Raw genomic sequence first — 12,500 nt, forward strand, 5'->3', positions numbered from 1 at the left:
TGTGTGTGTGTGTACCTGTGTTAGTGATAAACTGGCTGAGTCCCTGTGTGTGTGGGTGTGTGTGTGTCACGCCCTCGTCTCGTTTAGTCTGTTTTCCTTTCTCAGCACATGGTTTTGTTTATGTTCATGCCCCGCCTTTGTTCCGCCTCCTCGTCTTTTTCCCTTGTTATCCGTTTCAGGTGTTTCTTGTTTGTTGTGTTATTTAAGTCCCCTTCTCTCACTTCCTGTGGTCGTTCATTGTTCATTGTTCCGCGTTCATTGTTCTTGGTAATGTTCCTTGTGTTGTTAGCTCTGTTGTTCTTTGTTCCTTGTTTCGTTAGCGTTGTTCTTCGTAGTGGTCTTCGTATGGTTTGTAATGTTCTTCGTGTTCTTCGTTTCTCCTGCTCGTTTCGCTTGCTCGTGTCCCTTGCTCGTGTCCCTTGCTCGTTTCATGCCCCAGTCGAGTTGTGTTTGTTTTGTGAAGTTCTTCTTAATAAAGTCTGTGTTCTCAGCGTTTGCGTCCGCCCTCCTTCAGTCCGCACCCCTCATCCCTTATCGCCCCTAACAGAATGAACGACCCACAAAAGGACGCAGCTAGAGCTAAGACTTTGTTTGAAAGGGCGGTGGAGTGGAGTAGCCGGCTCCAGCTCATGCCTGGCGCAGTTCCGTATCCTCTACCAGAGGAGTCGACTCGTGAATCGAGTAACTGCACCAGTGCGAGTCGAAGGAGTCAGCGAAGAAAGCGTACTGGAGTCTCCTCCTCGCCGGTGGATTACCCCCTCAGATCCGGGGAAATTTTTGGGGGGGCGTTAAGGGTAGGGGCTGTTAGCCTCCAACCCCAGAGCTACGGAGGTGAGGCTATCAGGGGCGCACCTCTAGGGGATCTCAAGAGTGCGTCCGTCAAGCCCCGTAAACCCTCTAAAGCCCCAGCACAAGCCCGGCGAGCAGCACAAGCCCGGCGAGCAGCACAAGCCCCTGCCTCCGTGGACGTCGTCGCTGAGGGGCCCCCTGCCTCCGTGGACGTCGTCGCTGCAGGGCCCCCTGCCTCCGTGGACGGCGTCGCTGCAGGGCCCCCTGCCTCCGTGGACGGCGTCGCTGCAGGGCCCCCTGCCTCCGTGGACGGCGTCGCTGCAGGGCCCCCTGCCTCCGTGGACGGCGTCGCTGCAGGGCCCCCTGCCTCCGTGGACGGCGTCGCTGCAGGGCCCCCTGCCTCCGTGGACGGCGTCGCTGCAGGGCCCCCTGCCTCAGTGGACGGCGTCGCTGCAGGGCCCCCTGCCTCAGTGGACGGCGTCGCTGCAGGGCCCCCTGCCTCCGTGGACGGCGTCGCTGCAGGGCCCCCTGCCTCAGTGGACGGCGTCGCTGCAGGGCCCCCTGCCTCAGTGGACGGCGTCGCTGCAGGGCCCCCTGCCTCCGTGGACGGCGTCGCTGCAGGGCCCCCTGCCTCAGTGGACGGCGTCGCTGCAGGGCCCCCTGCCTCCGTGGACGGCGTCGCTGCAGGGCCCCCTGCCTCCGTGGACGGCGTCGCTGCAGGGCCCCCTGCCTCAGTGGACGGCGTCGCTGCAGGGCCCCCTGCCTCAGTGGACGGCGTCGCTGCAGGGCCTCCTGTTTCCAGAGACTTCGTCGCAAGGGCCCCAGTTCCCAAGCACCTCTCTGCACTCCCTCCTGACCTCCAAGAGAAGCTTACAGGCCTCATGGCGCGTCTGGAGGTCTTCATGAAAGCGGCGCAGCCGCTCCTCTGCTCGTGAAAGCGGCGCAGCCAGCCGCTCCTCTGCTCGTGAAAGCGGCGCAGCCAGCCGCTCCTCTGCTGTCTGTGTTCTCAGCGCTTGCGTACGCCCTCCTTCAGTCCGCACCCCTCATCCCTTATCGCCCCTAACAGTGTGTGTGTGTGTGTGTGTGTGTGTGTGTGTGTGTACCTGTATTAGTGATTAACTGGCTGAGTCCCTCTGTATGTGTGTGTGTGTGTGTGTGTGTGTACTTGTATTAGTGATTAACTGGCTGAGTCCCTGTGTGTGTGGGTGTGTGTGTACCTGTATTAGTGATTAACTGGCTGAGTCCCTTTGTGTGTGGGTGTGTGTGTGTGTGTGTGTGTGTACCTGTATTAGTGATTAACTGGCTGAGTCCCTGTGTGTGTGTGTGTGTGTGTGTGTGTGTGTGTGTGTGTGTGTGTGTACCTGTATTAGTGATTAACTGGCTGAGTCCCTGTGTGTGTGTGTGTGTACCTGTATTAGTGATTAACTGGCTGAGTCCCTCTGTATGTGTGTGTGTGTGTGTGTGTGTGTGTGTGTGTGTACTTGTATTAGTGATTAACTGGCTGATCCCTGTGTGTGTGGGTGTGTGTGTACCTGTATTAGTGATTAACTGGCTGAGTCCCTGAGTGAGGAGGATTTCTCGGAGTCTGTTCACTTCCTCCTTCAGTTCTCGGATCAGTCGAGCGTTGGGGTCTTCGTTAATGATGGCATTACAGCGGATCTGTTTCGCACGGTCAGCGTATCTACACACACACACACACACACACACACACACACACACACACACACAGCTGCCTTCATGTTTATAATATCCTTTATTTGCTGTAAGTTACTGTTATTCCAGGTGATACTGTTCTGTTGTATGAACCAGATTATGTGCCATAGAGTGGGTCCTAACATGGGGGCAGCAATGTTTATAACAGAGCGTAGCAACATCTGACACCTGCAGGCCACTAGGGGTCACTAAGAGCTTTTTCTGAATCAGTGCAGAGAATGAGACACACTTTTTTTCTAATCAGTGATAAATAAGTGTGTGTGATTGAGACTCAGATACGGACAGAGCAGAAAAGAATGTGTGTGTGTGTGTGTGTGTGTGTGTACCGTAAAGTACTGAGTGTTTCTTCGTAGTTGATGTTTGCAGGGCTGAGGGCAGCAATCATAGCAGTGCGGGAGTTACCACCTTAAAACAGACATACACACACACACACATTGGTTTAGTGAGGGATGGTGATTGTTTGGGGGGTTTAGTGAGGGATGGTGATTGTTTGGGGGGTTTAGTGAGGGATGGTGATTGGTCGGGGGGATTAGTGAGGGATGGTGATGGGTCAGGGGATTAGTGAGGGATGGTGATTGTTTGGGGGGTTTAGTGAGGGATGGTGATTGGTCGGGGGGATTAGTGAGGGATGGTGATGGGTCAGGGGTTTAGTGAGGGATGGTGATTGTTTGGGGGGTTTAGTGAGGGATGGTGATTGGTCGGGGGGATTAGTGAGGGATGGTGATGGGTCAGGGGATTAGTGAGGGATGGTGATTGTTTGGGGGGTTTAGTGAGGGATGGTGATTGGTCGGGGGGATTAGTGAGGGATGGTTATGGGTCAGGGGATTAGTGAGGGATGGTGATTATTTGGGGGGGTTTAGTGAGGGATGGTGATTGTTTGGGGGTTTTGTCAGGGATGGTGATGGGTCGGGGGTTTAGTGAGGGATGGTGATGGGTCGGGGGTTTAGTGAGGGATGGTGATTTGTCGGGGGGATTAATGAGGGATGGTGATTGGTTGGGAGGATTAGTGGGGGGTGGTGATTGATCGGGGGGTTTAGTGAGGGATGATGATTGGTTGGGGGATTAGTGAGGGGTGGTGATGTGTCAGTGGGATTAGTGAGGGATGGTGATTGGTTGGGAGGATTAGTGGGGGGTGGTGATTGATCGGGGGGTTTAGTGAGGGATGGTGATTGGTTGGGGGATTAGTGAGGGGTGGTGATGTGTCAGTGGGATTAGTAAGGGATGGTGATTGGTCGGGGGGTTTAGTGAGAGATGGTGATTGGTTGGGGGGTTTAGTGAGGGATGGTGATGGGTCGGGGGGATTAGTGAGGGATGGTGAGTGTTTGGGGGATTAGTGAGTGATGGTGATGGGTCGAGGGATTAGTGAGGGATGGTGATTGGTTGGGGGGGTTTAGTGAGAGATGGTGATTGGTTGGGGGGTTTAGTGAGGGACGGTGATTGGTCAAGGGGTTTAGTGAGGGATGGTGATTGGTCGGGGGTTTAGTGAGGGATGGCGATTGGTTGGGGGGTTTAGTGAGGGATGGTGATTGGTCAGGGGGTTTAGTGAGGGATGGTGATTGGTCGGTGTGTAATTAGTTGCTGATCCAGACTCAAAACGAAAGGAAAGGTAGGAGGACGGAGCTCCTGATCCTGTGGTTTTAATCTCCTTTTATTTATTCATTTATTTATTTGTTTTGGGGTTTGTTTACTGCTCAATGGTGTTTAAGTGTGTGTTCTCACCAAGGTTCTCCTTCAGCAGCCAGGTCAGCACCGAGTCTCTGTATGGAATAAACTCACTTTTCCTCTTCTTATTGCTTTGCTACACACACACACACACACACACACACACACACACACACACACACAGTGAAAACTCTGACCATAAGTTCATCATGAGATACTGCTGTGTGTGTGTGTGTGTCTGTCTCACCATATCAGCCAAAGCCGATATAACCTTCCCCAGAGTCGTCAAAGACTTATTAATGTTAGCCCCTTCCTACAGTGAGAGAGAGACAAAGAGAGAGCAACGTCTGTCATAGTGTGATACTGTAGTGAGCTTAATGTCCATATAAGGAGTAGTGTTGTGTGCGTGTGTGTCCATATAAGGAGTAGTGGGTGTGGGTGTGTGTCCATATAAGGAGTAGTGTGTGTGTGTGTGTGTGTGTCCATATAAGGAATAGTGGGTGTGGCTGTGAGTCCATATAAGGAGTAGTGGGTGTGGGTGTGTGTCCATATAAGGAGTAGTGTGTGTGGGTGTGAGTCCATATAAGGAGTAGTGGGTGTGGCTGTGTGTCCATATCAGGAGTAGTGGGTGTGGGTGTGTGTCCATATAAGGAGTAGTGGGTGTGGGTGTGTGTCCATATAAGGAGTAGTGGGTGTGGGTGTGTGTCCATATAAGGAGTAGTGGGTGTGGGTGTGTGTCCATATAAGGAGTAGTGGGTGTGGGTGTGTCCTTATAAGAAATAGTGGGTGTGGCTGTGTGTCCATATAAGGAGTAGTGGGTGTGGGTGTGTGTCCATATAAGGAGTAGTGGATGTGGGTGTGTGTCCATATCAGGAGTAGTGGGTGTGGGAGTGTGTCCATATAAGGAGTAGTGGGTGTGGGTGTGTCCATATAAGGAATAGTGGGTGTGGCTGTGAGTCCATATAAGGAATAGTGGGTGTGGCTGTGAGTCCATATAAGGAGTAGTGGGTGTGGGGGTGTGTCCATATCAGGAGTAGTGGGTGTGGCTGTGTGTCCATATAAGGAGTAGTGGCTGTGGCTGTGTGTCCATATAAGGAGTAGTGGCTGTGGCTGTGTGTCCATATCAGGAGTAGCGGGTGTGGCTTTGTGTCCATATAAGGAGTAGTGGGTGTGGCTGTGTGTCCATATAAGGAGTAGTGGGTGTGGCTGTGTGTCCATATAAGGAGTAGTGGGTGTGGCTGTGTGTCCATATAAGGAGTAGTGGCTGTGGCTGTGTGTCCATATAAGGAGTAGTGGGTGTGGCTTTGTGTCCATATCAGGAGTAGCGGGTGTGGCTGTGTGTCCATATAAGGAGTAGTGGGTGTGGCTGTGTGTCCATATAAGGAGTAGTGGGTGTGGCTGTGTGTCCACATAAGGAGTAGTGGGTGTGGGGGTGTGTCCATACAAGGAGTAGTGGGTGTGGCTTTGTGTCCATATAAGGAGTAGTGGGTGTGGCTGTGTGTCCATATAAGGAGTAGTGGCTGTGGCTGTGTGTCCATATAAGGAGTAGTGGGTGTGGCTGTGTGTCCATATAAGGAGTAGTGGCTGTGGCTGTGTGTCCATATAAGGAGTAGTGGGTGTGGCTTTGTGTCCATATCAGGAGTAGCGGGTGTGGCTGTGTGTCCATATAAGGAGTAGTGGGTGTGGCTGTGTGTCCATATAAGGAGTAGTGGGTGTGGGTGTGTGTCCATATAAGGAGTAGTGGGTGTGGGTGTGTGTCCATATAAGGAGTAGTGGGTGTGGGTGTGTGTCCATATAAGGAGTAGTGGGTGTGGGTGTGTCCTTATAAGAAATAGTGGGTGTGGCTGTGTGTCCATATAAGGAGTAGTGGGTGTGGGTGTGTGTCCATATCAGGAGTAGTGGGTGTGGGTGTGTGTGGGTGTGTCCATATAAGGAATAGTGGGTGTGGCTGTGAGTCCATATAAGGAATAGTGGGTGTGGCTGTGAGTCCATATAAGGAGTAGTGGGTGTGGGGGTGTGTCCATATCAGGAGTAGTGGGTGTGGCTGTGTGTCCATATAAGGAGTAGTGGCTGTGGCTGTGTGTCCATATAAGGAGTAGTGGCTGTGGCTGTGTGTCCATATCAGGAGTAGTGGGTGTGGCTTTGTGTCCATATCAGGAGTAGCGGGTGTGGCTTTGTGTCCATATAAGGAGTAGTGGGTGTGGCTGTGTGTCCATATAAGGAGTAGTGGGTGTGGCTGTGTGTCCATATAAGGAGTAGTGGCTGTGGCTGTGTGTCCATATAAGGAGTAGTGGGTGTGGCTTTGTGTCCATATCAGGAGTAGCGGGTGTGGCTTTGTGTCCATATAAGGAGTAGTGGGTGTGGGGGTGTGTCCATATAAGGAGTAGTGGGTGTGGCTTTGTGTCCATATAAGGAGTAGTGGGTGTGGCTGTGTGTCCATATAAGGAGTAGTGGCTGTGGCTGTGTGTCCATATAAGGAGTAGTGGGTGTGGCTGTGTGTCCATATAAGGAGTAGTGGCTGTGGCTGTGTGTCCATATAAGGAGTAGTGGGTGTGGCTTTGTGTCCATATCAGGAGTAGCGGGTGTGGCTGTGTGTCCATATAAGGAGTAGTGGGTGTGGCTGTGTGTCCATATAAGGAGTAGTGGCTGTGGCTGTGTGTCCATATAAGGAGTAGTGGCTGTGGCTGTGTGTCCATATAAGGAGTAGTGGCTGTGGCTGTGTGTCCATATAAGGAGTAGTGGGTGTGGCTTTGTGTCCATATAAGGAGTAGTGGGTGTGGCTGTGTGTCCATATAAGGAGTAGTGGGTGTGGCTGTGTGTCCATATAAGGAGTAGTGGCTGTGGCTGTGTGTCCATATAAGGAGTAGTGGGTGTGGGGGTGTGTCCATATAAGGAGTAGTGGCTGTGGCTGTGTGTCCATATAAGGAGTAGTGGCTGTGGCTGTGTGTCCATATAAGGAGTAGTGGCTGTGGCTGTGTGTCCATATAAGGAGTAGTGGCTGTGGCTGTGTGTTTATATAAGGAGTAGTGGGTGTGGCTGTGTGTTTATATAAGGAGTAGTGGCTGTGGCTGTGTGTCCATATAAGGAGTAGTGGCTGTGGCTGTGTGTCCATATAAGGAGTAGTGGCTGTGGCTGTGTGTTTATATAAGGAGTAGTGGGTGTGGCTGTGTGTTTATATAAGGAGTAGTGGCTGTGGCTGTGTGTCCATATAAGGAGTAGTGGCTGTGGCTGTGTGTCCATATAAGGAGTAGTGGCTGTGGCTGTGTGTCCATATAAGGAGTAGTGGCTGTGGCTGTGTGTTTATATAAGGAGTAGTGGGTGTGGCTGTGAAAGGAGTTGGTCGATGGGGTTTAAATGGGGGCCGTGTCCAGCTCAGGTCAGATGTCTTTTTCTTTAATAGTGTATGAGTGAGTAAGTGAACGAATGAGTGAATGAGTGAGTGAGTGAGTGAACGAATCGTTTCTAACTTTGCCCCGGACTCCAGTGACCCACAGAGAGATCTGACTCACCTTTAGCCTCACACCCTTAGCTCCAGACGAATCTGCTCTCTCACTCCCGGCCAGATCCACCAGACTGACCTTACTGACCTGCACAAACACACACACACACCACACACACCAACGTTAACCTTCGGTCCCCCACAGTCTTCTTAAATGTAGCCAGTGTAGCCTCGCCAGACTACAGCAGTGTAGCCCCGCCCAAACTGCCCCAACAGTGTAGCCCCACCCACTGCACGAGTTTAGCCCCGCCCACCCAGACTACAGCAGTGTATCCCCGCCTTCTGGGATGCAGCAGTGTAGCCCCCACTCTGCCCTAGCCCCGCCCCCTGGGCCGCGGGGGTGTGGTGCTGCTGACCCTCTCGGTGTGGAGGTCCGTGAGCTGGTCGTGGCGGCGCTGGGTGAAGACGATGGTGAAGACGGCGTGAGAGCGGCTGCTCGTCTCGTTCATGTTCGTCGCAGCTACCGTCCTGAAACAAACAAACAACAGTGAGACTCTTACACTGGTCTTCATCAGTCTGTCTCCCAGTGTCTCCCTCTGTCTCACACTGTCTCTCTCTCTCTGTCTCTCACCAACACACTCTCTCTGTTTCTCACCAACACACTGTCTCTGTCTCTCTGTCTCACACTGTCTCTCTCTGTCTCACACTGTCTCTCTCTCTGTTTCTCACCAACACACTGTCCCTGTCTCTCTGTCTCACACTGTCTCCCTCTGTCTCACACTGTCTCTCTCTCTGTCTCTCACCAACACACTCTCTCTGTTTCTCACCAACACACTGTCTCTGTCTCTCTGTCTCACACTGTCTCCCTCTGTCTCACACTGTCTCTCTCTCTGTCTCTCACCAACACATTCTCTCTGTTTCTCACCAACACACTGTCTCTGTCTGTCTCTCACCAACACACTGTCTCTCTCTCTCTGTCTCTCACCAACACGCTGTCTCTCTCTCTGTTTCTCAACAACACAATGTCTCTCTCTGTCTCACACTGTCTCTCTCTCTGTCTCTCACCAACACACGGTCTCTCTGTCTCTCACTAACACACTGTCTCTGTCTCTCTCTGTCTCACACTGTCTCTCTCTCTCTGTCTCTCACCAACACACTGTCTCTGTCTCTCACCAACACACTGTCTTTGTCTCTCTCTGTCTCACACTGTCTCTCTCTCTGTCTCTCGCCAACACACTGTCTCTCTCTCTGTCTCTCACAAACAAACTGTCTCTGTCTTTCTCTGTCTCACACTGTCTCTCTCTGTCTCTCACCAACACACTGTCTCTCTCTCTCTCTCTCTCTGTCTCTCACCAACACACTGTCTATGTCTCTCTCTGTCTTTCACACCAACACCAACACACTGTCTCCCTCTCTGTTTCTCACCAACACACTGTCTCTCTCTGTCTCACACTGTCTCTCTCTCTGTCTCTCACCAACACACTGTCTCTGTCTCTCTCTCACCAACACAATGTCTCTCTCTCTGTCTCTCACCAACACACTGTCTCTCTCTCTCTGTCTCTCACCAACACGCTGTCTCTCTCTCTGTTTCTCAACAACACAATGTCTCTCTCTGTCTCACACTGTCTCTCTCTCTGTCTCTCACCAACACACGGTCTCTCTGTCTCTCACTAACACACTGTCTCTGTCTCTCTCTGTCTCACACTGTCTCTCTCTCTCTGTCTCTCACCAACACACTGTCTCTGTCTCTCACCAACACACTGTCTTTGTCTCTCTCTGTCTCACACTGTCTCTCTCTCTGTCTCTCGCCAACACACTGTCTCTCTCTCTGTCTCTCACAAACACACTGTCTCTGTCTCTCTCTGTCTCACACTGTCTCTCTCTGTCTCTCACCAACACACTGTCTCTCTCTCTCTCTGTCTCTCACCAACACACTGTCTATGTCTCTCTCTGTCTTTCACACCAACACCAACACACTGTCTCCCTCTCTGTTTCTCACCAACACACTGTCTCTCTGTCTCACACTGTCTCTCTCTCTGTCTCTCACCAACACACTGTCTCTGTCTTTCTCTCACCAACACAATGTCTCTCTCTCTGTCTCTCACCAACACACAGTCTCACTCTCTGTCTCTCACCAACACACTGTCTCTCTCTGTCTCTCACCAACACACTGTCTCTCTTTGTGTCTCACACTGTCTCTGTCTGTCTCTCACCAACACACTGTCCCTGTCTGTCTCTCACCAACACACTGTCTCTCTCTCTGTCTCTCACCAACACACTGTCTCTTTTTGAGTCTCACACTGTCTCTGTCTGTCTCTCACCAACACACTGTCTCTCTCTCTCTGTCTCTCACCAACACACTGTCTCTCTCTGTCTCTCACCAACACACTGTCTCTCTCTCTCTGTCTCTCACCAACACACTGTCTCTCTCTGTCTCTCACCAACACACTGTCTCTCTCTCTCTGTCTCTCACCAACACACTGTGTCTGTCTGTCTCACACTGTCTCTCTCTCTGTCTCTCACCAACACACTGTCTCTGTCTGTCTCACACTGTCTCTGTCTGTCTCTCACCAACACATTGTCTCTCTCTCTGTCTCTCACCAACACACTGTCTCTCTCTCTGTCTCTCACCAACACACTGTCTCTCTCTGTCTCTCACCAACACACTGTCTCTCTCTCTCTGTCTCTCACCAACACACTGTCTCTCTCTCTGTCTCTCACCAACACACTGTCTCACTCTCTGTCTCTCACCAACACACTGTCTCACTCTCTCTGTCTCTCACCAACACACTGTCTCTCTTTGTGTCTCACACTGTCTCTGTCTGTCTCTCATCAAAACACACTGTCTCTCTCTCTGTCTCTCACCAAAACACTGTCTCTCTCTCTGTCTCTCACCAACACACTGTCTCTCTCTCTCTGTCTCTCACCAACACACTGTCTCTCTCTGTCTCTCACCAACACACTGTCTCTCTCTCTCTCTGTCTCTCACCAACACACTGTCTCTCTCTCTGTCTCTCACCAACACACTGTCTCACTCTCTGTCTCTCACCAACACACTGTCTCTCTCTCTCTGTCTCTCACCAACACACTGTCTCTCTCTGTCTCACACTGTCTCTCTCTCTGTGTCTCTCACCAACACACTGTCTCTCTTTGTGTCTCACACTGTCTCTGTCTGTCTCTCACCAACACACTGTCTCTCTCTCTGTCTCTCACCAACACACTGTCTCTCTCTCTGTCTCTCACCAACACACTGTCTCTCTTTGTGTCTCACACTGTCTCTGTCTGTCTCTCACCAACACACTGTCTCTCTCTCTCTGTCTCTCACCAACACACTGTCTCTCTCTGTCTCACACTGTCTCTCTCTGTCTCTCACCAACAAACTGTCTCTGTCTGTCTCACACTCTCTCTCTCTCTGTCTCTCACCAACACACTGTCTCTCTTTGTGTCTCACACTGTCTCTGTCTGTCTCTCACCAACACACTGTCTCTCTCTCTGTCTCTCACCAATACACTGTCTCTCTCTCTGTCTCTCACCAATACACTGTCTCTCTCTCTGTCTCTCACCAACACACTGTCTCTCTCTCTGTCTCTCACCAACACACTGTCTCTCTCTCTCTGTCTCTTACCAACACACTGTCTCTGTCTGTCTCACACTGTCTCTCTCTCTGTCTCTCACCAACACACTGTCTCTCTCTCTCTGTCTTTCACCAACACACTGTCTCTGTCTGTCTCACACTGTCTCTCTCTCTGTCTCTCACCAACACACTGTCTCTCTCTGTCTCTCACCAACACACTGTCTCTCTCTCTCTCTCTCTCTCTCTCACCAACACACTGTCTCTCTCTGTCTCTCACCAACACACTGTCTCTGTCTCAATTCAATTTCAATTCAATTCAGCTTGTCTTTATTGGCGTGACTGTTTCAGTAACAATGTTGCCAAAGCACAAACACAAAATTACACTGAACATATATTTTTTATGTATTTGGAGAAAAAACAAATACTTAATTAACCAATTATTTAAGCAAATTATCATTAATTACTATAAAAAATATATAAAAATACAATGAATAGATAAAATCAATAACAATTATAATATGACAATCAGACAATCAATCAATCAGTTGAAAAAAAAAGATCACATATTATTAAATAAACAAAATAAGACTTCATTAAGTGTGTAATCACCAGTAAGTGTTTACATTCCTATTTATAGTGTTTGGGTGGGGGATCAGTAGTGTGTGGGGTGTTTGTGGGGGGGGCATTACTGTGTGGGGGGGTGGAGTGTGTGTCGGGGGTTACACTGCGTGGGTGTGGAGGGGAGTGTGTCCCTCTGTCTCACACTGTCTCTCTCTCTGTCTCTCACCAACACACTCTCTCTGTTTCTCACCAACACACTGTCTCTGTCTCTGTCTGTCTCTCACCAACACACTGTCTCTCTCTCTGTCTCTCACCAACACACTGTCTCTCTCTCTCTGTCTCTCACCAACACACTGTCTCTCTCTCTGTTTCTCAACAACACTATGTCTCTCTCTGTCTCACACTGTCTCTCTCTCTGTCTCTCACCAACACACGGTCTCTCTGTCTCTCACTAACACACTGTCTCTGTCTCTCTCTGTCTCACACTGTCTCTCTCTCTCTGTCTCTCACCAACACACTGTCTCTGTCTCTCACCAACACACTGTCTCTGTCTCTCTCTGTCTCACACTGTCTCTCTCTCTGTCTCTCTTTGTGTCTCACACTGTCTGTCTGTCTCTCACCAACACACTTTCTCTCTCTGTCTCACACTGTCTCTCTCTCTGTCTCTCACCAACACACTGTCTCTGTCTGTCTCTCACCAACACACTGTCTCTGTCTGTCTCTCACCAACACACTGTCTCTCTCTGTCTCTCACCAACACAC

General features: G+C 50.7%; 1 protein-coding gene across 1 annotated transcript in view; it reads right to left on the minus strand.

The window, feature by feature from the left end:
* The window catches only part of si:ch73-375g18.1 (kinesin-like protein KIF1C), a 69,729-nt gene that overhangs the window by 46,813 nt on the left and 10,416 nt on the right, over positions 1-12,500 (minus strand). Inside the window, exons 7-12 of the mRNA XM_066671481.1 lie at positions 8,020-8,131; positions 7,674-7,751; positions 4,412-4,477; positions 4,222-4,300; positions 2,829-2,907; positions 2,322-2,470 (exon numbers count right to left, since the gene is read on the minus strand). Coding sequence (XP_066527578.1) covers positions 2,322-2,470; positions 2,829-2,907; positions 4,222-4,300; positions 4,412-4,477; positions 7,674-7,751; positions 8,020-8,131 — 563 coding nt within the window. The remainder of the gene's footprint in view (positions 1-2,321; positions 2,471-2,828; positions 2,908-4,221; positions 4,301-4,411; positions 4,478-7,673; positions 7,752-8,019; positions 8,132-12,500) is intronic.

This window comes from Hoplias malabaricus, chromosome 5, assembly GCF_029633855.1.
Source record: "Hoplias malabaricus isolate fHopMal1 chromosome 5, fHopMal1.hap1, whole genome shotgun sequence".
NCBI lineage: Eukaryota > Metazoa > Chordata > Actinopteri > Characiformes > Erythrinidae > Hoplias > Hoplias malabaricus.